Genomic DNA, 26,822 nt, shown 5'->3' with positions numbered 1-26,822 from the left:
ACGTCCTAGAAAGTCGGAGAAAGTTATACATGTAAACAACTACTTCAAGGACCGCAAAAATTAGTAGGACAAAGCGGCGCTCGCCAAATACTCGAATCAGTGCATCAGTGTGCTTTGTAACAATTAGGGAGGCTTGTGTCATGTTTGTCCTCCTACATAAACCATATTAAAACAAAAACAAAAAATTTTCCCCCTCATCATTTGCCATTTTTCATACATTTTTAAAAAAGCTCCATAGAGCCACTAGGGCGGCGCTAAAGAGCCGCGGGTTGCCGACCCCTGCCCTAATCAGAGCAAAGCATTTTTGTTCGGAAAAAAAGAGATAAAGAAGTAAAATACAGCACTATGTCATTTATTAAATTGTATAACAGTGCAAAATATTGCTCATTTGTTGTGGTCTTTCTTGAACTATTTGGAAAAAAAGATAGACTTAGAATAGACTTAGACTTCCTTTTTATTGTCATTCAAATTTTAACTTTACAGCACAGATAAGAACGAAATTTCGTTAAACAAGCTAATGGTAGTGCAGGATAAAAAAGCAATAAGGTGCATATGTAAATAAATAAATATATATAAATAATATATATGTATATATATAAAATAAATCAATATATATAATTATATATAAATAAATAAATAGATTACTGTACAGATAAATATATTACACTTTTTCACATGCGTCCACGTTTATGGATGTATGTTATATTGTCTTTTTTATTCCAGCGAGTTAATCCATTTTGGGGGGAGTTGAGGGGATAATTTAATCATGATGCGTTCAAGAGTCTTACGGCTTGAGGGAAGAAGCTGTTACAGAACCTGGAGGTTCTGCTTTGGAGGCTGCAGAACCTATTTCTAAAGTCCAGCAGTGAAATATAAAAATAACTAAAAACTTGTTGAAAAATAAACAAGTGATTCAATTATAAATAAAGATTTCTACACATAGAAGTAATCATCAACTTAAAGTGCCCTCTTTGGGGATTGTAATGGAGATCCATCTGGATTCATGAACTTAATTCTAAACATTTCTTCACAAAAAAAGAAATCTTTAGCATCAATATTTATTGAACATGTCCACAAAAAATCTAGCTGTCAACACTGAACATTGTTGCATTTCTTTTCACAGTTCTTTTTGACAGACATTTAAAAAAAATCTCACGTACCCCTTGGCATACCTTCAAGTACCCACAGGGGTACGCGTACCCCCATTTGAGAACCACTGGTCTTGGGCGAGGCCAGTGTTTTTCAACCTTTTCTGAGCCAAGGCATATTTTTTTCATTTAAAAAAAAAATCCCGAGGCACTCCACCAGCAGAAAACATTAAAAAATTAAGATCAGCAGCCGATATTGACAGTAAAAAGTCGTTCTCGCAATTGTTGGATATGAATTCAAACCATAACCAAGCATGCATCACTATATAGCTCTTGTCTCAAAGTAGGTGTACTGTCACGACATGTCACATCATGCCCTGACTTATTTTGAGTTTCTTGGTGTTTTCCTGTGTGTTGCGTTTTAGTTCTTGTCTTGCACTCCTTTTTTGGTGTTGATTCTGATCATGTCATGTTCAGATGTACATTGTGCACTGCAAAAAGTCAGTGTTCAAAAACAAGAAAAAAAAAAATACAAAAATGATCGGGGTATTTTACTTGAACTAAGCAAAATTATCTGCCAATAGAACAACAAAATTTGGCTTGTCAAGACTTTCCAAAACAAGTTCAATTAGCTAACCTCATCCATCCATCCATCCATTCATCTTCTTCCGCTTATCCGAGGTCGGGTCGCGGGGGCAGCAGCCTAAGCAGGGAAGCCCGGACTTCCCTCTCCCCAGCCACTTCGTCCAGCTCTTCCTGTGGGACCCCGAGGCGTTCCCAGGCCAGCCGGGAGACATAGTCTTCCCAACGTGTCCTGGCCAACCTCAATGAACCCAAAAATACCTTAAAATAAGTACATTATAATATATTATTATAATAAGTGCACTTTTCTTGGTCGAAAAAAGAGACCTTTTTGCTCAATATGTTGAAAAATATTCTTAAATTAAGTAAATGCTAGTGCCATTATCTTGACATAATGATATGCGCCTGGCATCATGATTTTGTTTCATGCTTGAAGTAAGAAATTATTACTTTAAAAAAGTAGTTTTATACTTGTGAGTGTTGATGACACAGCTTTGCATCAGTTGATATTCTAGTTTCAAGCATGTTTTACTCATTATAGGTCATAACATCTCAGCAACAAGCTGTAATATCTTACTGAGATAATTTAGGACCAAAACCCTTAAAACAAGTAAAACACTCAAACATAAAATCTGCTTAGTGAGAAGAATTATCTAATCAGACAGAAAATAAGCAAATATCACCCGTATTTTAGATATTTAATCTTACTTAGATTTCAGTTTTTGCAGTGTGGACGCCGTCTTTGCTCCACAGTAAGTCTTTGCTGTCGTCCAGCATTCTGTTTTTGTTTACTTTGTAGCCAGTTCAGTTTTAGTTTCGTTCTGTATAGCCTTCCCTAAGCTTCAAAGCCTTTTCTTAGGGGCACTCACCTTTTGTTTATTTATTTTTTTAAGCATTATACACCCTATTACCTGCACACTGCCTCCCGCTGTTTGACATCTCCAACCATTAGCTACCTTCTGCCACCTACTGACATGGAAGAGTATTACACGGTTACCTCTAGACAGCACCGACACTCAACAACACATCATTTGCAGACTTTAATTACTGGTTTGCAAAAAAATGTTTTTACCCCAAATAGGTGAAATGGTTGAAAAACACTGGTCTCGGCTTATGTGACTTGTTTTTTGATCACGTGAAAAATGTAAATATTTTTGTTCTTAAAATGTTGCGGCAGTAGACACATTATGCTGATGTTTTCAGATATGTCATTTACCTCCTAAACAATAGGACAACTGGACACAAAAGTTTACGCAGCATTAAAAAAAAAAACACAAGACGCTTTGCATTTACTTAGTTTATTACAGGGGTTCACAAACATTTTGGGACCACGGGCCCTTTACAGTGAGAATATTTTTCTAGAACCCCTTTAAAAAAATGTTTTTTAAAAATTCAGTTTTATTAGTTGGACGAAGTGGCTGTGGAGAGGGAAGTCTGGGCTTCCCTACTTAGGCTGCTGCCACCGCGACCCGACCTCGGATAAGCGGAAGAAGATGGATGGATGGACAGTTATGCACTTTGAAATGATGCACCCTGACTTTGTTAAAAAAAAAAAAAAAAACATGGAATCCAACTTTTAGCTCATACTTGAAAATACTAATGCACTTGTTTGTAGTACAATACAAGTTTTTCTTAATAAAAAAACATGTTACATGTTAAATTGTGGTGTTTTGGTGGCATAGATCATTACTGTTATAAGAGTGTATATGTGACAGATTCATTTGGGGAACAATGATTTTAGACTTGTGTATTTTGAGCGCTGTCACAGAGCACATTAACTTGAATGTCCAGGCACCATGGTAGATACTTCCTTCGCCACATTGCAGATTTTTTTAAGCATATTCAATATAATTTTTGCCCTAAATTAAGAATTTTCAGGCTTACGAATGGCACACTCAGCATCAAGGGTTGGAATTGGGGGTTAAATCACCAAAAATTATTCCCGGGCGTGGCCACCACTTCTGATGCTCACTGCTCCCCTCACCTCCCAGGAGGTGATCAAGGGTGATGGGTCAAATGCAGAGAATAATTTCGCCACACCTAGTGTGTGTGTGTGTGTGACAATCATGGGTACTTTTAACTTTAACTTTGACTAAAAACAGTAGTCATGGCCACGAGATGAAACCAAACCAATCAGCGGACGCTGTTCAGTATCGTGGCCAGTGATTGGCTCAGCCTCATATAGCATTAACACATGGGAAAAGAGTGAAAAAGCAACTAAATGGTATTATATCATAACAAGAGGGCTCTCATAATGTTGGAAACATTCATTTAGAAGGTAATAAACAGGGTTTTTATGCTTCAGGTATGAAAATATTTGATTTATTAATGACTCCAACTTTACGGAAAATAATTTAAAAGCCATGATAGCAATATTACTTTATAAGGATTTGTCTATTTGGCTAAGTTCACAATGCAATGATGACCAATTCAGATATTATGACATTTGTATATATTTCATTATTGTAATTTACTTCGTTGTGTGTCTAATGTAAACAAAATGTCCATGAAGTTCGCAATTCTTGGAAGAGCTCTGACCTGGCACATTTTAGGCATTTTCAAGAATTTTGTGCAACCAAATAATTTTCGACTAGATAATTTTTCTGTAAGGGATTAAGGAAATAAGGGGGCAAAATGACTTTGGCGGTTTGTGAGGCACTTGCTGTGACGTCTGTTCTGAAGAATGTGTGGGTAAGAAGTCGGAGACAGGACCGGTGGAACATTGAAGTGAGACACAGATGGGATTACGCGATATGAAAAAGACCTGGGTCCGATTTGAAAAAAAAAAAAAAAAAAAAATTCGGAATTGTACATTTCTGATACAGGTCACATATGTCGACAATCTTTGGTAATTGATCTGCAATGTGAACTGTGCCTTTGCGATTAACAGGTGATAAAGATTGTACCGTATTTTTCGTAAGTCGCAGTTTTTTTCATAGTTTGGCCGGGGGTGCGATTTATACTCCGGAGCGACTTATGTGTGAAATTATTAAAACATTACCGTAAAATATCAAATAATATTATTTATCTAATCCACGGAAGAGACGAAGCAAATTTCAGCAATCGTCACACACATGTCAGCGGTCGTCACACACACGTCAACAAATAGAAATTATGAGGGGGCGGGTCATGGCACAAGTGCATTGTGAGTCATGATGGCGGTATATTGGGAAAAAAGGGATGCTATGTGCTGCTACGTCCGTACCTGGGAGGGTGGATCGTTTCAACATTGGCGGTAACTTGTGAAGACAGAGGGGCTGAACAAGGATGGCACTGAAAAGGAGATCGTGTGCTGCGGATTGCAGGCTGGGCGTGGTGAAGTATGCAGCAGAGAACGGCGATCGAGCAGCAGAAAGAAAGGAAACGGCGCTTACCAGAGGCGACACCGGGGAGGAAGATTTCATCGGATTTAGCGATCGGGAGTGACAGATTGTTTGGTAAACGTATAGCATGTTCTATGTGTTATAGTTATTTGTATGACTCTTGCCATGATGTGCTACGTTAACATACCAGGCACGTTCTCAGTTGGTTATTTGTGCGTTATATGGCGTACACTTATTCAGCCTGTTGTTCACTATTCTTTATTTATTTTAAATTGCCTTTCAAATGTCTATTCTTGGTGTTGGATTTTATCAAATAGGTTTTCCCCAAAAATGCGACTTATACTTGAGTGCGACGTATATACCGTATTTTCCGCACTATTAGCCGCACCTAAAAACCACAAATTTACTCAAAAGCTGACAGTGCGGCTTATAACCCGGTGCGCTTTATATATGGATTAATATTAAGATTCATTTTCAGAAAGTTTCGGTCTCGCAACTACGGTAAACAGCCGCCATCTTTTTTCCCCGTAGAAGAGGAAGTGCTTCTTCTTCTACGCAAGCAACTGCCAAGGTAAGCACCCGCCCCCATAGAACAGGAAGCGCTTCTACTTCTACTGTAAGCAACCACCCGCCCGCGTAGAAGAAGAAGAAGAAGCGCGCGGATATTACGTTTCATTTCCTTTGTGTGTTTACATCTGTAAAGACCACAAAATGGCTCCTACTAAGCGACAGGTTTCCGGTTCATGAAAAGACGCAATCTCTCCATCCGCACACGGACTACTATTTCACAGCAACTGCCTAAAGACTTTCAAGAAAAGCTGGCTACTTTCCGTGCATATTGTAAAAACAAGATAGCTGAAAAAAAGATCCGGCCAGAGAACATTATCAACATGGACGAGGTTCCACTGACTTTTGATATTCCTGTGAACCGCACTGTGGATACAACGGGAGCACGTACGGTGAATATTCGCACCACAGGGAATGAGAAGTCATCCTTCACTGTGGTTCTAGCTTGCCATGCTAATGGCCAGAAACTTCCACCCATGGTGATATTCAAAAGGAAGACCTTGCCAAAAGAGACCTTTCCAGCTGGCGTCATCATAAAAGCTAACTCGAAGGGATGGATGGATGAAGAAAAGATGAGCGAGTGGTTAAGGTAAGTTTACGCGAAGAGGCCTGGTGGCTTTTTTCACGCAGCTCCGTCCATGTTGATATACGACTCCATGCGCGCCCACATCACGCTGGTTTTTAATATATTATTAAAGTTTGACTGACCTATCTGACTGTTTTTTTGACATTCCTTTAGCGCAGTTAGATGCGGCTTATAACACGGGGCGGCTTATAGGTGGACAAAGTTTTGAAATATGCCGTTCATTGAAGGCGCGGCTTATAACCCAGGGCGGCTTATGGTGCGGAAAATACGGTATGTTTTTTTCCTTCTTTATTGTGCATTTTCGGCTGGTGCGACTTATAGTCCGAAAAATACGGTACACAATCTACCACCCCAAGTCAATTGCGATAGACTCCATCTACCAACAATTTTGCACAGGTTAAGCAACGCAGAAACTGTATGGATTAAAAACTAGGAATGTGAATCCTACAACTCATGATCCATTTTGATTCCTATTGTCAAATCAGAATCAATTCTTCTTTTAAAACAATTAGCTTAATGTATAATTTGGCATATAAGGCCTAAAAAAAAAAAAAAAGTTTGTTAAAGGGGAACATTATCACCAGACCTATGTAAGCGTCAATATATACCTTGATGTTGCAGAAAAAAGACCATATATTTTTTTAACCGATTTCCGAACTCTAAATGGGTGTCAAGTCAAAGTACAGAGCAGCACAAACACCACTGATTTGCAGAGCACACTCCAGGCCTGAAGGGGCAACAGTGAGAGCTGAGGGCTCAAAATCTCCACCTGCTTCCAACAGATTGGTTTCATTGAATTCACCTGTTCACCTGCTCAGAGCACATGCTCAAAATGTTTGAGCTTCAGTCAGTCACCCCTTTGACATGCTGCTAAGAGGAAGGAAGACAGCTCCTGTTTGGACTCAGAAGACGCAACTGGTTATCAACTGTCAAGTTCTCCAGGTTTTTTCACAGCCGTGCCCGAACTTGAAAGGGCCAGTTGGACTCAGGAAGGACTCGAAGGACCACTATTCAACCCCCACTATTCTACTAGTCGACTAATCTACTATTCAACCCCCACTAATCTGCTATTCACCTATTCAGCTAATCTACTATTCAGCTATCCCAAGCTATTCAACAATTCCACTATTCGACTATTCATTCTGTTCATCCATTCATCTACACCGGTAACCCACTTTATTTTATTGCTTCAAATCAAACATCAATAAATCACAAGGAAAAAGGATTGAGTTGTCCCTTTGAGTCCTTCCTGAGTCCAACTGGCCCTTTCAAGTTCGGGCACGGCTGTGAAAAAACCTGGAGAACTTGACAATGGGTGAATTTTGGCGAATTAAACGCCTTTCTAATATTCGCTCTCGGAGCGATGACGTCACGTTGTGACGTCACATCAGGAAGCAATCCGCCATTTTCTCAAACACCGAGTCAAATCAGCTCTGTTATTTTCCGTTTTTTCGACTGTTTTCCGTACCTTGGAGACATCATGCCTCGTCGGTGTGTTGTCGGAGGGTGTAACAACACGAACAGGGACGGATTCAAGTTGCACCAGTGGCCCAAAAATGCGAAAGTGGCAAGAAATTGGACGTTTGTTCCGCACACTTTACCGACGAAAGCTATGCTACGACAGAGATGGCAAGAATGTGTGGATATCCTGCGACACTCAAAGCAGATGCATTTCCAACGATAAAGTCAAAGAAATCTGCTGCCAGACCCCCATTGAATCTGCCGGAGTGTGTGAGCTATTCAGGGACAAAGGACCTCGGTAGCACGGCAAGCAACGGCGGCAGTTTGTTCCCGCAGACGAGCGAGCTAAACCCCCTGGATGTCTTGGCTCACACCGTCCCTTATGCCACCGAAGATGATCAAGACAAGAATATCGACCCTAGCTTCCCTGGCCTGCTGACATCAACTCCAAAACTGGACAGATCAGCTTTCAGGAAAAGAGCGCGGATGAGGGTATGTCTACAGAATATATTAATTGATGAAAATTGGGCTGTCTGCACTCTCAAAGTGCATGTTGTTGCCAAATGTATTTCATATGCTGTAAACCTAGTTCATAGTTGTTAGTTTCCTTTAATGCCAAACAAACGCATACCAATCGTTGGTTAGAAGGCGATCGCCGAATTCGTCCTCGCTTTCTCCCGTGTCGCTGGCTGTCGTGTCGTTTTCGTCGGTTTCGCTTGCATACGGTTCAAACCGATATGGCTCAATAGCTTCAGTTTCTTCTTCAATTTCGTTTTCGCTACCTGCCTCCACACTACAACCATCCGTTTCAATACATGCGTAATCTGTTGAATAGCTTAAACCGCTGAAATCCGAGTCTGAATCTGAGCTAATGTCGCTATAGCTTGCTGTTCTTTCCGCCATGTTTGTTTGTATTCACTATGTAACGTCACAGGAAAATGGACGGGTGTTTATAACGATGGTTAAAATCAGGCACTTTGAAGCTTTTTTTAGGGATATTGCGTGATGGGTAAAATTTTGAAAAAACCTTCGAAAAATATAATAAGCCCCTGGGAACTGATTTTTAATGGTTTTAACCATTCTGAAATTGTGACAATGTTCCCCTTTAAAATGATGAATTGAGTCAGAATCTTTCAAAATAACTATTTGGATGCGAATCCATATTTTTCCGGCACCACCATGAAAAATCATCACAGACCTACACAAGCAAATATATCATCGATGTCATCCTGCTTTCCAGAGTCAACCGTGCATGCGGTTGCTTTGTCCATTTCGCTTAACCCGCCATTCTGCATCAACAGTCCCGATGACACACATTTCTTCTGCCTTTGTTTCCTTTTTACATGCCTTCTCATTTCAGATGACTTGAATTGCATCCTGAGGGTCCACAAACGTGTTCTCAGGCGACCACGTCTTCTGCAAGCCACAGCAGGCGGGCAGGTCTTCCGCACTGGCCCTGGGACGCCGCAGAAGGCCTGGCAAGCTTCTTGTTTGAATGTCTGCAACTTCTTTTGCACTCTGCAAATGGAGATGATCAACCTCTGTCGTCAAACTAACCCAACAATTGTGTAAAATATACTTACTTGTAACCTGCAGCCTCTAGTCCTCTCAGCCGACGGCACTTCAACTTTAGGAAGGTTAGGAGGCGTTCACGCTTATTCGTTTTCTTGGACTTGCACCACAGGATCATTTCTTCTAGACAGGAGGCCATGTCTTTAAACGTTGAGACTTGCTTTACTTGTCTCTGAAACATCTGTTTCTTCTCAGCCTTGTTTTTTTCCTTTGGGAGGATCTTCTTCTGGGATATAAGAATGATGTATTGGTTAGATAAGCAGCGGTGCTTAACATTGCAGAAAATAGTGAATGTTGTCCAGTTACATACCTTTGCTATGTTCCCGAAAATGGTTTGAATAGGTTTAATGTCCGAGTCAAACTCCAGTTCTGCAGTGACAGTACAATATACGTGTTACAGTGAATGCAAGTTGAGATCGGTCAACAACAGAGCTCCAATATTACATCTTTTACGACATGTTGACAGCAATTACAGGTCATTGTAAACAATGTTTAAATGTTTTCTTCTCCTGTGGGATGTCACACTTCCAAATTACAGTGATTTAATCGAGATTTTTTTCCTACGCTTAATACACTTTCTTGTCGTAGCACATAACATGTAATGGTTCCTTTGTCAAAATGTTGCATCGATTATGTTTGATGGACCGTCTTCAATGCGCTTTCTTTCAGGATGCGCCGTTTTGTAGGCATCCTTATTTACATGCCTCCACTTCGACAGCGTTTTCTCCCCATCAGCCATATTGTAGTTTTTTGCGCTTCCATATGGAGTCTGGAGTCTGTGTGTGTGCATGTGTGTGTCATGCTTGCCATTCCCTTTTCTCAAGTCCTCCAGTGACAATGTTATCAAGAATAATTTGTGTTTATTTTCCACAATGGTGGTGAGGATTAGTAATTTTAGGAGCGGCTTAGCACCATGGATCGACGACGCCTTCGTTGCAGCTTGTTTTCAAATTTGAGCTGGTGTTCTGGCAGCAAAAAACTGTGCATCCTTAAAGGGGAACTGCACTTGTTTGTAATTTTGCCTATTGTTCACAATCATTATGAAAGATATGATGACTGATGTATTTAAAAACAAAAAAACATTCCAACTCATAAAAGGTAAATAAAAGTTTGCTTATCGCGGAGCCAATGGGATGTCCTTTATTCTACCCGTAAAACCCAATAAAAAAAACATTTAAAAAACGCCAAAAATACTCCATTTACATTTCGTGACTTGAATATTAACCAAATATTAGTGATATTGGTATTATAAGCACTAACGCAGACAAACTATTTATATCACTAGCGTGTGTGCCAATGTTTACTTAATCGAGTGGTAAGGGGCTTCCTTTGCTCGTGAAAGTTTATTGTAAATCATGTCTCTCACCTGGATAGTAGAAGAATGAGGACGTATTCCGACAAGTTGGTACACTTTTGACAGCCATTTAGGACCTGGAACCGGCAAGAACGACACAAAAAGACGCTTGATTTTACCCCCCTTTTCTCCGCGAGGATTATAAGTCATTCTTCATCTAAAACGAGAACATAAGATTCTATTAGTCGGCATCCTAATGACAGCAGACCTTGTACTGTAAGTGATGTTTTATTAGGTTTGTTGGCTCTCATTAAGTCTGCAGTGAGCAGTAATCAGTGATGTAGTAGGAAAAAAAGCGAACATTGTAATGCGTTTCTGAAATTGATGTGCAGCATATTCTTAAAATGATCAAAATATGTAAATATAAATGTGCCGGTTACTACATACTGTATATATACTTACATCATGTACCGTATTTTTCGGAGTATAAGTCGCACCGGCCGAAAAGGCACAATAAAGAAGGAAAAAACATATATAAGTCGCACTGGAGTATAAGTCGCATTTTTTGGGGACATTTATTTGATAAAACCCAACACCAAGAATAGACATTTCAAAGGCAATTTAAAATAAATAAAGAATAGTGAACAACACGCTGAATAAGTGTACGTTATATGACGCATAAATAACTAAGGCTGAAACGACGCGTCGACGTAGTCGACGTCATCGGTTACGTAAATACGTCGACGTCGTTTTTATGCTTCGACGCGTCGCATATTTACGTCACACTGCCGTCATGGCGGAGCGCAAAGCAGATGATGCGAGCGGTGCGAGCGAGGGAAAAAAAGCACGCCAAAAGTCAAAAGTGTGGGAGTATTTCAATAAACGGCCTAATAATGTTGTAGCGGTGAACAGCTGTCTCGTCAGCTGAAGCGCGAGCTCGCAACCGTGGCTGTTTAGCAACCAGCCAAACCCCACTTAATAAAATTATATTTTATCTTAGAGCACATCCGCATCCCTATTCACCTAGGCAACCCCAGGAAATGTATATAATTCGGCATTATTTTGGCCAGTCGGCTTATAAAATCAGAGCCGATCAGTTTACGTTCGCGCGCAGGTATAACGCGGCGCGCTCCTGTCTCATCTGCTGGTGCGCGAGCCCGGTAATTAGACCGCTGTGTCAAATCAAGGAGTACAAAAGACGCCAGCGCAGAGTGGAAAAAGGTTTAGTTCATTACAGATAACCCAGAGTTGTGCCAAAAGTATGTAAGATTTAATATTTCTCTTCGTGGGTGTGGCGCACCTGTTGCGCTGGTGAGATGGGGGGGGGGGGGGGGGGGGTTGTGTGCATGTAGCGTGCTTAGTCTGGAGGCTAAATACACACAGTGTGTTATGTAACTGTTGTTTAGTGTTGATATTCTTTGCTTAGTTTGATCAATGTTGGAGCAGTTTGCTTCATCAGGAGGGTGAAGTCGCTCAATTTAAAGTGTTGGATTTAACTGTGTTGGTGAGGGCGTAGAAAAAGGGGCATTTTTCTACCAGTAGACAGCGTTTAAGATTGAGTGTTTCACTGCTAAATTAATAATATATTTATATTGAATATGGATTTTAAATATGTATCTAAATAGGTGGTTAATTGGTTAGGTATTTATGTATTTGCATATTGGGTTTTCTGCTGCATTTATCTATTGTGTTTCTGGTGTTAAATGTATTTTATATGTATCTTGGTGCATTTATGTTGAGACAATTTATTTAAAATCTGTTTTAACTTAAAGGGAAAAGATGTGTCCATTTTCTTGCACTTGTTTAATGGTTAAGAGTTTGATAGCCTAATTAATAGTTGTAAATTATGGGATTGATAATTGATTGATTTTTTACACCATGTTAATCTTGTGGTGTTTTGTCCTTAAAGGTTTTTCACCTACTAAAGAAGCTAAAGGCTACTAAAGGCTACTAAAGACAGCTAATGACAGCTAAAGAAACTAAAGTCTATTAACACTGCTAAAGACTGCTAAAAAGACTAAAGAAGAAAAAAGAAGCTGTTTCTTGGTTGGAAAAACTGTTGCAAACTAAAGGAAAATAAAAGGAAAAAGTAACTACGGTCTGGTCTTTTGAGTGAAATCCAGAAGCCACATTCAGCATTGGTACATCCCTTCAAGTGTGGAATAAGCACAGCGAAAAAAGCAAAACACTTGACAGTTGTTGTATGCACACTGTGTCGAGCGGAAATGGCCTATCATAGCAGCACAACGGCTATGAAGGAACATTTGAAAAGAAAACACCCGACAGCGTTCTTGCCATCACCATCAACTAGTCAATCGTCCGCGTGAGTATACGTTGTCATCATTACACAAAATCATGAATGTGTCATTTGTATCTGCGTTGTAAATTCATAAACTAAAACACTGTTTCGCTCTGAGAGGCGCGTTTGGCATGCCTGTTCAGTGTTTACAAAGACGCGCTCCTCTTTAACGCTAACGTTAATTAGTTGTGCAAATACCTTTTACAACATTAACAGTTACATATACTATGTACAAACCAACAATTAACTTTCACTTTAATCATACTATCATTGTTGTGTTATTAAGCAAAATAAGCAATACTTTTACTTTTGTTGAAATGTTTACACTGTTACAGAATATTTTGTTTTGCACTTTTTTGTATTGGATGTTTATCTTTATTTTTGGACATTTTAAAGCAAAATAAGCAATACTTTTACTTTAGAAATGCTTATACTATTGCAGAATATTAAGATTTGCACTGGATGTTTACTTTTATATTTGCACATTAAAAAGCAAATAAGCTACTTTTAATTTTGTTAAATGTTAAAAGTTTTAAATGTTTACATTGTTACAGAATATTTTGTCATGTTGTTGTCAATGTTGACTGAGTGGCCATACTTTTTTTTTTTGTATATAAAAGTCATGCCTTTTGAAAAAACTGGCCAACATTTATTTTTTCATCTTCATTTTAAATAAAAAAAATAATCGGTAAAAGGAAAAATAATCTATAGATTAATCGAAAAAAATAATCTATAGATTAACCGATTAATCGAAAAAATAATCTATAGATTAATCGATAGAAAAATAATCGTTAGCTGCAGCCTTATAAATAACCAACTGAGAACGTGCCTGGTATGTTAACGTAACATATTATGGTAAGAGTCATTTAAATAACTATAACATATAGAACATGCTATACAATTACCAAACAATATGTCACTCCTAATCGCTAAATCCCATGAAATCTTATACGTCTAGTCCAGTGGTTCTTAACCTGGGTTCGATCGAACCCTAGGGGTTCGGTGAGTCAGGCTCAGGGGTTCGGCGGAGGTCAATACACACCCGACTCATCGTGTAAATAAAAACTTCTCCCTATCGGCGTATTACGGATACGGCAACAGCAGAAGTCACACTGATTTGCAGGTGTGTAATTTGTTGTGAGTTTATACACTGTGTTGGTTTTGTTCTTTGAACAAGGTGATGTTCATGCACGGTTCATTTTGTGCACCAGTAATAAAACATGGTAACACTTTAGTATGGAGAACATATTCACCATTAATTAGTTGCTTATTAACATGCAAATTAATAACATATTGGCTCTTAACTATTCATTATTACCGTATTTTCCGCACTATAAGGCGCACCGGATTATTAGCCGCACCTTCTATGAATTACATATTTCATAATTTTGTCCACCAATAAGCCGCCCCGGACTATAAGCCGCGCCTACGCTGCGCTAAAGTGAATGTCAAAAAAACGCTGCGCTAAAGTGAATGTCAAAAAAACAGTCAGATAGTTCAGTCAAACTTTAATAATATATTGAAAACCAGCGTTCTAACAACTCTGTCCCAAAATGTACGCAAATGTGCAATCACAAACATAGTAAAATTCAAAATGGTGTAGAGCAATAAATAGCAACATAATGTTGCTCGAACGTTAATGTCACAACACACAAAATAAACATAGCGCTCACCTTCTGAAGTTATTCTTCATTCGTAAATCCTTCGAATTCTTCGTCTTCGGTGTCCGAATTGAAAAGTTGCGCAAGCGTGGGATCCAAAAATGGCCGGCTCCGCCTCGTCGAAGTCATCGGATTCAGTGTCGCTGTTGTTGTGCAGCAGTTCTGTGAATCCTGCCTTCCGGAAAGCTCGGACCACAGTTGTGACCGAAACTATCTGCCCAGGCATTTACGATCCACTGGCAGATGTTGGCGTATGTCGACCGGCGCTGTCTGCCCGTCTTAGTGAAGGTGTGTTCGCCTTCGGAGCTGTGTGAAAAAAGCCACCCGGCCTCTTCGCGTAAACTTCCCTTAACCACTCGCTCATCTTTTCTTCATCCATCCATCCCTTCGAGTTAGCTTTTATGATGACGCCGGCTGGAAAGGTCTCTTTTGGCAAGGTCTTCCTTTTGAATATCACCATGGGTGGAAGTTAGCATGGCAAGCTAGAACCACAGTGAAGGATGACTTCTCATTCCCTGTGGTGCGAATATTCACCGTACGTGCTCCCGTTCAAACGTACGGTGATATCCGCGCGTTTTTTCTTCTTCTTCCGGGGGCGGGTGAAGCGCTTCCTGTTCTATGGGGGCGGGTGCTTTCCTTGGCGGTTGCTTGCGTAGAAGAAGAAGCGCTTCCTGTTCTACCAGGAAAAAAGATGGCGGCTGTTTACCGAAGTTGCGAGACCGAAACTTTATGAAAATGAATCGTAATAAAGCGCACCGGGTTATAAGGCGCACTGTCAGCTTTTGAGAAAAATTGTGGTTTTTAGGTGCGCCTTATAGTGCGGAAAATACGGTAAGTACTTATTAATGCCTTACTCAGCATGGCCTTATTATAACCTTAACCCTCTAACCCTGGCCCTAACCCTCTAACCCTAACCAAATAACTCTAAATTAAGTCTTTGTTACTTAGAATATGTTCCCCTAGTGTCCAAAAAACTCTAAATTAAGTCTTTGTTACTTAGAATATGTTCCCCATACTAAAGTGTTACCAAAAACATATAACTTTGTCTTGAATTTGAAAAAAAAACAACATTTTATTTTTCACTAAAGGTTTCGGTAAATGCGCATATGAAACTGGTGGGGTTCGGTACCTCCAACAAGGTTAAAAACCACTGGTCTAGTCTCTTACGTGAATGAGCTAAATAATATTATTTGATATTTTACGGTAATGTGTTAATAATTTCACACATAAGTCGCTCCTGAGAAGAAGTGCACCAAACTATGAAAAAAACTGCGACTTATAGTCAGAAAAATATGGTATATAAAACCTTAATGGAGGTGTTTGGATGTTTTTAAGGGCTTTTATAGGCAGAATAGAGGGACTCCTATAGGCTCCATTGTAAGCGGATTTTTGATCACATTTATTTAATATTTAGAATGTCCTGTCTTTCATAATGATTGTTTACGATGGGCAAAATACCCCAAAATGTGTCGTTCCCCTTTAAGCATAGATCCCTTTTAAAAAGGAATTTTTCACGGGAGTACAATCTTTAGCCATGTAAAGTTTGAGACACAGCTGTGGTAGCAAATCGGCCGGTTAGAAAAAGCAAATATTGGCCCTCGATGTGATCCTGTAATCGGAATCGGGACAGCTCTACTTGGAGTTGGTATTTATATATTGTTATCATGGATACCAATTATTATTATATTATTACAATTATAATATACTATTGCTCAACATATTCACAAAATCTAAACAACTTTTAAATTATTGATAGAAATGAGTGCATGTTTAGTAAAATGTATTGAGAAAATATTCGCTAGAATACCTTTTAAGTAATATTATACAGCAGATGACACACCTGTTAAAGATATAATGTGCTTTGTATACAAATATAAATGATGTGACCTACCTCTGTACAATACAATACAAATGTATATAAACTGGTTGCATCAGTCTAACTAATTCTGCACATTATGACATTGGATGTTTAATTTTAACCATTCAGTCTTTTTGGGTAGGGGTCTCACCAGTATGGTAATATTTGTGGAATCTTCCTTGTTTAAGCACCATAAATCTGTCATGACAGTGAGAGAATTATTTGTGCTCTGCTATCTTCTGGCACCTCATTTATAAAAGTGTGCGATGAACTGAATGTAAAACAGCGCAAAAGCACAAACCTAAGGATGTACTGTATGTACGCACAAAAAAATTCAGATATATGAAAAGCATGCTGAGCACACTTGTACACACTCTTCTCATTAAATCACACCTGCAGTCAATTGAGCGCAAAATAATTCCTCCCCAGTGTCCTCCCATAATCCATTAACGGTCATGATAATTAGCTCATGAATATGGTGATTATTTAAAAAGGTCTTGTGTCGGACGGTCAACAAAAGACATGGCGAATCGAAAAAAAGGCAGCGATATTTTTAGATTGGTGCTTACTATGTCAAACAACACAAAAATATTATTTTAGGAGGGCTAAGTAACATCATATCTGATATAAATGAAATTTTATTGTGAATATTTGACTAATTCGAGTGTCAGCTCCAACGTGACTGAGAACGGTTGCTAGGGTAAATAAAACATGTTCACATTTTAAACTAATGTCTGCCAAGTCTTTGTCCAAATGTATTCATCATTTAGACATTTTTATTTTGTCAAGTATACCAAAGCAGACATTCTGTTTCATGACAAGAATTTTGACACATCACTGAAAGTTCTATGGCACGCATGCAAGTAGGGCTGGGCGATATATCGATATACTCGGTATATCGCGGGTTTGTCTCTGTGCGATATAAAAAATGACTATATCGTGATATTCGAGTATACATTCTCACGCAGTTGCTTTGAGCTGCAGGCATTACACTACAGGCTCTTCTCACTCTTTCTAGTGTCTCCTTCTCACAGAGACTTAAACAAGCGCACCTTCTTACATACGTCACATACGCATACGCCCTCGCGGAGCAGAGAGGTAGCAGCATGGGTAACGTTAGCTGTGGTGGGAGTGGTAATACTAGAGAAAGAAGGTGCAAGAAGGTAACAAATGAAGGAAGAAGAATTAATTCCCAAGAAAAACAGCACGGGGTCCATCGTCTGGTGGTGGTTTGGCTTCAAGTGGGAATATGTTGAACAGACAACCGTAATATGTCAAGTGTGGGGCAAAAGGGTTGCTGCAAAAAGTAGCATTACTTCTAATATGTAGCATCATTTGAAAAGTCACCAGCTAGAGAATGAAGAGTGCTTAAAACTCCGCATGTCAACATCTCCGTTCGGTGCCACACCAACAAAATGCCGAGGCAACCATTTCCACATCAACACCGTATGAAAAGAATTGTCCACAACAAAAGGTGATAAAGTCCGCCGGAACCTACCACATAGCGAAGGACGTACACAATTTGATTTCCTATTATGCAGTTCATTTTTATTTGACAATTTTTTAAATATCTTGTGTGACATCATGCACAAAAGTGAACTTTATTTGTTTTAAACAATTGTAGTGGCGTTCTGTACAAAAAGTGCACTTTAATTTAGTGTTGTTTTGATAAGTCATCTTCGTGACATCATGCACAAAAGTGCACTAGTAGCTTGTTTTAAAACGTCTCTGACAATCTTGCACTTTCTGTTTTGGAAATGACGTGAATGTTTGTGCCACTGCTTAATAACTGTTTAATAAATACAGTTTTCCTAAATTGACTTAGTTGTGATTTTAAAATGAGCATATATTAATGCAGTATGAACAAGAATGTTTTAATGTAGACACATAGAATCATCAAACTGCTGTGATTATATGCATCAAGTGTTCATTCAAGGCTAAGGCAAAATATCACGATATATATCGTGTATCGTGACATGGCCTAAAAATATCGAGATATTAAAAAAAAGGCCATATCGCCCAGCCCTACATGCAAGGTTATTTTTATTGGCACAATGAAGGTGTTTTGTGTACAGTTGTTTATCTTATAAAAAGTATTTTATTGGTCATAATGATCAATATGTTTTTTGTACAGTTTCTTATAAAATATTTAAGTGGCATTAATAATAATAATAATAATAATAATAATATCAGGTTACATTGAGGCTGCGTGAGATCCAAACATGTTATTAACTCCTAAAGTCTACATGTATTGAAAAAAGTTATAGGTCTTAATTTCCTATAACATTACCGGTACTTTATATAACAAAAGACTGTGCTCCAATTCATATTTTTTGGTCTTTAGTGCTACAAAAATATTGTTTACTTTGTGGCCACACAAAGTCAGACACCCTAGGTCGGGGGTCGGCAACCCGCGGCTCTCGAGCCGCATGCGGCTCTTTAGCGCCGCCCTAGTGGCTCTCTGGAACCCTTTTCAAAAATGTATGAAAAATGGAAAAAGATGAGGGGGAAAAAATATATTTTTTGTTTTAATATGGTTTCTGTAGGAGGACAAACATGACACAAACCTCCATAATTGTTATAAAGCACACTGTTTATATTAAACATTAGGGATGTCCAATAATGGCTTTTTGCGGATATCCGATATTCTGATATTGACCACTCTTTAAATACTGATATCAACCGATACCGATATATGCAGTCGTGGAATTAACACATTATTATGCCTAATTTGGACTTCCAGGAATGGTGAAGATGAGGTTGTTGTTGTTTTTTTAATTATAAAATAAGATAAATAAATTAAAAACATTTTCTTGAATAAAAAAGAAAGTAAAACAATATAAAAACAGTTACATAGAAACTAGTAATTAATGAAAATTAGTGAAATTAACTGTTAAAGGTTAGTACTATTAGTGGACCAGCAGCACGCACAATCATGTGTGCTTAAGGACTGTATCCCTTGCAGACTGTATTGATATATATTGATATATAATGTAGGAACCAGAATATTAATAACAGAAAGAAACAACCCTTTTGTGTGAATGAGTCTAAATGGGGGAGGGAGGTTTTTTGGGTTGGTGCACTAATTGTAAGTGTATCTTGTGTTTTTTATGTTGATTTAATAAAGAAAACAAAAAAAAAACATACCGATAATAAAAAAACGATACCGATATTTTCCGATATTACATTTTAAAGCATTTATCGGCAGGCCGATATTATCGGACATCTCTATTAAACATGCTTCACTGATTCGAGTATTTGGCGAGCGCCGTTTTGTCCTACTAATTTTGGCGGTCCTTGAACTCACCGTAGTTTGTTTACATGTACAACTTTCTCCGACTTTCTAGGACATGTTTTATGCCTCTCCTTTTTCGGTCTCATTTTGTCCACCAAACTTTTAACGCTATGCGTGAATGCACAAAGGTGAGTTTTGTTGATGTTATTGACTTGCGTGGAGTGACCATATTTGGTCACTGCATGACTGCAAGCTAATCGATGCTAATATGCTATTTAGGCTAGCTATATGTACATATTGCATCATTATGCCTCATTTGTAGGTACATTTGAGGTCTTTTAGTTTCCTTTAAGTCCTCTTAATTCAATTTATATCTCATGACACACTATCTGTATGTAATATGGCTTTTAATTTTTTGCGGCTCCAGACAGATTTGTTTTTGTATTTTTGGTCCAATATGGCTCTTTCAACATTTTGGGTTGACGACCCCTGCCCTAGGTTATCATTCAGGCCAAGCCGCCTTCAACTGTGTCACCACCCCGTCAGCCATGATGTTCTTTTAGTGCTTCCATATATACTGACAGATATATGTTGCAGGTATATACTATGTTTTATTAGAAATGACAACAGCAGAGGATATTAGCATGCATGTAAATGTATGAACAATCTGATGTGGTCCAATGGGACCAAAATTTGGATAATTTACACTGAAGTCTTTGTTTAATGGTTTAGGGCAGGGGTCGGCAACCCGCGGCTCCGGAGCCGCATGCGGCTCTTTGATCACTCTGATGCGGTTCAGCAGCTTACTTGCTGAACCCCCCAATTTTCCCGTGAGACTTCCGGATTTCAGTACCTCTCGCAGAAAACTCCCGGGATTAATATTCACCGATTTTCACCCTTACAGCTATAATAAGGGCGTGCCATGATGGTACAACATTTGGCGCCCTCTACAATCTGTATTATCAGAGTGCCAGCCCAACCCTTGTTATACAATATACATTTTCTGCTTGCACACGTACGTGACAGCAAGGCATACTTGGTCAACAGCCACACAGGTTACACTGACGGTGACCATATAAAACAACTTTAACACTCTTACTAATAATGCGCCACACGGGGTTTGGTAGCGGGGGGGTGTATAATGTAGCCCGGAAGAGTTAGGGCTGCATGGGATTCTGGGTATTTGTCCTGTTGTGTTTATGTTGTGTTACGGTGCAGATGTTCTCCCGAAATGTGTTTGTCATTCTTGTTTGGTGTGGGTTCACAGTGTGGCGCATTATTAGTAAGAGTGTTAAAGTTTTTTTTATACCGCGACCGTCAGTGTAACCTGTGTGGTTGTTGAGTAAGTATGCCTTGCTGTCACCTACGTGAGCAAGCGGAAGCCCCATTCAACATGTCGCTGATCAGGCACGCTGGTTGTAGTGGGCGCTACATGCTGTACCACCACGACACGCATGACGTTGACAACCGCTATTCATTTAAAACCCGCGTGCCGCACCAGCTTAAAAATTCCATAAAAAGGTGTGGGCAGCGTGTCTGAGACCACTGGTTTATACATAGAACAAAGCAAAAAAAAAACAAACGTTGTATGCAGTGTTATTTCATTTAAAATTTCAAAAAATTTTGCGGCTCCCATTGTTTTCTATAATTTGTGAAACTGGTCAAAATAGCTCTTTGACTGGTAAAGGTTGCCGACCCCTGGTTTAGGGGATGCTGTTTGCAGGCAATAGCAGCAAAATCATTGGCTGAATTTAAATGAAGGGCCCCACATCGCAGCACTTGCTAGGAGTGGTAGCTGCAGGAAGCAATAAAGTGCTCTGATTGAGCTTGTCAAAATGCATGCAGAGTATGAAAAATGCCTTCATGTTGGCAAGTTGTTGACCCACCTCTTTGCACTGCAACGCCGAGGTCTTCTCTGATCTTCCTCGTCGGCCCCAAGTTGTTTGTTTTGATGGGAGGCTTTTGTTTTTCAACTTTCCCCTTCTGAGCTTTAACTTGGATTGTGTGCTTTGCAGGGAGTAAAGCTGCGTCAGAAGGACCAAGAAAGTCAGCCACGTCTGCTGGAAGACAGAAGTCTGTGAGGAAGGGCATGGGCTTAGCCTCGGATACTTTGCCACGGAGATCATAGAGCTGCCGATAGAGAGAGCGCAGACTGGCCAGGATCCCTCTGAAAATCACCCTGAGGGAGAACAAATAAACCATGCTGTTTCATTGACGTAGGCGCATCCAAAACAACATGCAACTAACATGTAAAGTGACGGTTCTGCACGCGTTTACGTTGAGACAAACTTTAAAAAGGTCGACAATGACTCACCAGAAACGACTGAACATGCTGGTTATCACCATATTCATGATGATGAACTCAATGTTCATGTGCTGCCTTGACAAGCTGAATCAATTGTTAAAGGAAGGGAAACTAGAGAGATAATGCAAACGACGACAACCACAATGTCCAACATAGATGTCATGTTCTGCACCACATCTGGAAAGGATACACAAAACCTTTGCAGCAGCGTTTCATTGTGCAGCTCATTAATTGTGCCGCTCCCAGCACTTTGAGACAGACCCACTCCAACATGGGTTGGCTGGGAAGATCACACTCCTCAACCTTCTTGCCCAACTTCCTGCAAGTACACACGTGCATGCATTAGTGATGACAACCTACTAAGGCAGTGGTCACCAACCTTTTCGAGCCCTGGTCTCAGCCAAAAATCAAGGCAAAATCTACCAATGCACTAACGCATACATACTGTACATACGTATATGTTTTCCCAATTTTTGCAGGTGTTTTTTTAAAATGTGCCTATAAGGCCAATGACAAAGGAGTCAAGGGCTACAGATGGCCCCTGTGCCTCACTTTGAACACCCCTGCTGTAGAAGCCGTTTATGACTACTATAGTCTTAGCGCTGTCCTATATTTGTACATCCTATGTCAGGTTACGTGAGCACTGGAAGCAGTAAAATCAGATTTTCACCTGGTGGGTTTTTCAATGTGATTAAGAGGGGATAAACAGGGAAGTTGTTAGAATAATTGTATCTAAGTTATCACAAAACTTTGTGTTTCCATGAGTTCCCGGCGAGAAGACAAAAGCTGTCTTTGAACCTACCAAGAAGGCGGCTTGTAAAACTCCACTGTGTAGGATGGGAAGCAACACGAAGGTGTTCTGTTTCTTTCATGTATTGTAATCAACAGAAAGATATGATATCGTGACCGAAGAACTACAAAGCGGAGAGGAAGCAGGGCCTGACTCCCCTCAAGGCGCCCTTTTTCTGTGAACTGTTTTACGACCTTTTCTTTGAACTGTTGTAATCAAAGGCGAAGGCTGTTTACGACCCCCAAAACAGCTGTTGCCATGTAATCAGGGAAAGTCCAAATAAAAAAGGAGGCGTACAATCTTACGTCAGAGCGTGCTGGGAGACTGTACAAGAGTACCGTATTTTTCGGAATATAAGTCGCACCGGCCGAAAATGCATAATAAAGAAGGAAAAAACATGTATAAGTCGCACTGGAGTACAAGTCGCATTTTTTGGGGACATTTATTTGATAAAACCCAACACCAAGAATAGACATTTGAAAGGGAATTTAAAATAAATAAAGAATAGTGAACAACAGGCTGAATAAGTGTACGTTATATGACGCATAAATAACCAACTGAGAACGTGCCTGGTATGTTAACGTAACATATTATGGTAAGAGTCATTCAAATAACTGTAACATATAGAACATGCTATACGTTTACCAAACAATCTGTCACTCCTAATAGCTAAACCCGATGAAATCTTATTACGTCTAGTCTCTTACGTGAATGAGCTAAATAATATTATTTGATATTTGATGGTAATGTGTTAATAATTTCACACATAAGTCGCACCCCCAGCCAAACTATGAAAAAAACTGTGACTTATAGTCCGTAAAATACGGTACAGCCCAGACGTGTCTCCTCAATTGAGCCAAATTTAATTCTGTCTCTGTTTAATTCTTTGCTTCTTGTCTTGTTTATTAGATGTCATCAGTGTTTGAACTTGACAGAAGTCCTTTAGCTGCTGCCTTGTTTCATTACATACTACTGCCTTTGCATAAGTCAATGCTTACTTTTGTATATAAATCAACACAAAACCCGAACTTTGGAGCAATGTTCACAAACGCTAGTATTTGGCTTGTTAGCTTCCTGTTGCAGTTGAGCCATGATGATGATGACGGTGGGCTCCGTGACCGACAGACGGGTCTTGGCCCGACAAGCCGCTCGCCTTTACGGAACCTTATAGTTTTTGGAAGACATGGCAGAACATTGCTGGAGAGAGAAAGCCGGTTGATTACTGTGGACGTCGTGTCATCCGGACCAAAGAAGAAAAGAACCATCCGAACTGGTATTGGCACAAAGTTCAAAAGCCGGCATCTGTGATGGTATGGGGGTGTATTAGTGCCCAAGGCATGTGTAACTTACACATCTGTGAAGGCACCATTAATGCTGAAAAGGACATACAGGTTTTGGAGCAACATATGCTGCCATCCAAGCAATGTCTTTTTCATGGACGCCCCTGCTTATTTCAGCAAGACAATGCCAATCCATGTGTTACAACAGCGTGGCTTTGTAGTAAAAGAGTGCAGGTACTAGACTGGCCTGCCTGTAGTCCAGACCTGTCTCCCATTGAAAATGTGTGGCGCATTATGAAGCCTAAAATACCACAACGGAGACCCCGGACTGTTGAACAACTTAAGCTGTACATCAAGCAAGAATGGAAAGAATTCCACCTAAAAAGCTTCAAAAATCGGTCTCCTCAGTTCCCAAACGTTTACTGAGTGTTGTTAAAAGAAAAGGCCATGTAACACAGTGGTAAAAATGCCCCTGTGCCAACTTTTTTGCAATGTGTTGCTGCCATCAAATTCTAAGTTAATGATTATTTGTAGAGATGTCCGAAAATGGCTTTTTTGCCGATATCCGATATTGTCCAACTCTTAATTAACAATTTCGATATCAACCGATACAGTCGTGGAATTAACACATTATTATGCCTAATTTTGTTGTGATGCCCCGCTGGATGCATTAAACAGTGTAACAAGGTTTTCCAAAATAAATCAACTCAAGTTATGGAATTTATTATTGAATTTTTTTCCCAACATGCCTCAAAACAGCAGCTTGGAATTTGGGACATGCTCTCCCTGAGAGAGCATGGGGAGGTTGAGGTGGGCGGGGTGTAGCGGGGGGTGTATATTGTAGCGTCCCGGAAGAGTTAGTGCTGCAAGGGGTTCTGGGTATTTGTGCCGTTGTGTTTATGTTGTGTTACGGTGCGGGTGTTCTCCCGAAATGTGTTTGTCATTCTTGTTTGCTGTGGGTTCACAGTGTGGCGCATATTTGTAACAGTGTTAAAGTTGTTTATATACGGCCACCCTCAGTGTGACCTGTATGACTGTTGACCAAGTATGCGTTGCATTCACTTGTGTGCGTGAAAAGCTGTAGATATTATGTGATTGGGCCGGCACGCAAAGGCAGTGCCTTTAAGGTTTATTGGCGCTATGTACTTCTCCCTACGTACGTGTACCACTCCGTACAGCGGCGTTTTAAAAAGTCATAAATTGTACTTTTTGAAACAGATACTGATGATTTCCGATACTACAATTTAAAGCATTTATCGGCCGATAATAATGGCAGTCCGATAGTATCGGAGATCTCTAATTATTTGCAAAATAAAATTAAGTTTTGCAGTTCGAACATTAAATATCTTGTCTTTGCAGTATAATATAAGTTGAAAAGGATTTGCCAATCACCGTATTCTGTTTTTATTTACGATTTACACAACGTGCCAAATTCACTGGTTTTGAAAAATAAAAGCACAAGTGAACCGTTTGTTATGCCTACCTTTGAATCTTTCTAGGGCAAATATCATACAGATCCTGGAGAGCAACGTCCAACTTCATATCTTTCAGTCTGTTGATGCATTGCTCCACCTGTAAGACACGCATGAGGGTACATTACGTGCAATAGTTATTGTTCGACTTGTGTTTAGTTGTAATGTTGTTGTGATTCACTTAATAGGCTTTTTTTTTTTTTCTCCGCTCGCCATCTTACCTGCTTCATCACCCGAAAGGTCTTGTTGCTTCTGGAGCTGTTGTTCAGATTGTACAGCAAGTCGTACAAAACTCGCACTTCCGTCTGAAGTAAAGTACTTCGAAGCAATTTGAGGACGTTGCCATTTTCCACCAACAGGTTGATTACATTCACATCTGTACACGCAAAGAGCGAGTTATTATTCCACGGCACGTTACGCATTCCCACGTGGCCGCCTTTAAAACACCTTAGTTCGGCATCATAAAGTGCGCCGCTTTGAGAGAATAAGCACTTAAATAACGTGTCTCACCTGTTTTTGGAGTGTAAGGTACGCAAACACAATAAACGGCACTCGGGAAAAGAACGTTTATTCTGTTCCACGGTTCCATTCTGTGTGGAGGAAACACCGGAAGTCTGTCGTCCAATGGCAAGCGAGGATATAGTGACGTCACGACAGAAACGTTAAAAGAACAAGACCGCGCATGTTAAAGCTTTTTTTTTTTTAATACTGTACGTCAGTGTTTTTCGACCTTTTTTTGAGCCAAGGCACATTTTTTTCATTGGAAAAAATCCCAAGTAAACATAAAAAAAATGAAATTTAGCAGCCGATATTGACAGTAAAAAGTCGTTCTAAATAATAATAATGTAAATAATCAAATGTATATACTTGTTCTTATGCTTCAAAAGTCAGACCTACACTGTTTCAATGTCCATTTCTCAGATTATATAATTGTTGATGACTGAAGTGCTGATATCAACCAAACCTAACCCCCCCCCCTGCCCATCCCACCCCCCGGATTGTAAATAATGTAAATAATTCAATGTATATAAATAAATGATAAATGGGTTGTACTTGTATAGCGCTTTTCTACCTTCAAGGTACTCAAAGCGCTTTGACACTACTTCCACATTTACCCATTCACACACACATTCACACACTGATGGAGGGAGCTGCCATGCAAGGCGCTAACCAGCACCCATCAGGAGCAAGGGTGAAGTGTCTTGCTCAGGACACAACAGACATGACGAGGTTGGTACTAGGTGGGGATTGAACCAGGGACCCTCGGGTCGCGCACGGCCATTCTTCCACTGCGCCACGCCGTCCCTACTCTAATGATTAACTTGTGTGATGACTGTATTATGCTGATAGTATATATTTGTACCATGAATTGATTAACGTGGATCCCGACTTAAACAAGTTGAAAAACTTATTCGGGTGTTACCATTTAGTGGTCAATTGTACGGAATA

The 26,822-nt window shown here is 39.7% G+C and overlaps 1 protein-coding gene across 2 annotated transcripts; it reads right to left on the bottom strand.

The window, feature by feature from the left end:
* Positions 1 to 8,146: 8,146 nt before the first annotated feature.
* nepro (nucleolus and neural progenitor protein) lies at positions 8,147 to 25,993 on the bottom strand. 2 transcript variants are annotated; one of them, XM_061926515.2, is made up of 9 exons: positions 25,884 to 25,993; positions 25,595 to 25,749; positions 25,385 to 25,473; positions 22,022 to 22,150; positions 21,841 to 21,915; positions 21,413 to 21,705; positions 9,490 to 9,548; positions 9,191 to 9,405; positions 8,147 to 9,125 (listed from the first exon to the last, which is right to left on the bottom strand). In XM_061926515.2, the coding sequence occupies exons 1-9, from the start codon at positions 25,960 to 25,962 to the stop codon at positions 8,798 to 8,800; spliced, it is 1,422 nt and encodes a 473-aa protein (XP_061782499.1). In that variant the 5' UTR covers positions 25,963 to 25,993; the 3' UTR covers positions 8,147 to 8,797. The 2 variants fall into 2 exon arrangements, with proteins under 2 accessions (XP_061782499.1, XP_061782500.1); XM_061926516.2 differs by having other exon boundaries at positions 9,191 to 9,402.
* Between the last annotated feature and the right edge of the window lie 829 nt (positions 25,994 to 26,822).

Source organism: Nerophis lumbriciformis, linkage group LG31 (genome assembly GCF_033978685.3).
Source record: "Nerophis lumbriciformis linkage group LG31, RoL_Nlum_v2.1, whole genome shotgun sequence".
Taxonomy (NCBI): Eukaryota; Metazoa; Chordata; class Actinopteri; order Syngnathiformes; family Syngnathidae; genus Nerophis; species Nerophis lumbriciformis.
Note: the sequence above shows the minus strand (reverse complement) of the source record. Positions and strands in the feature narration are given on the sequence as shown.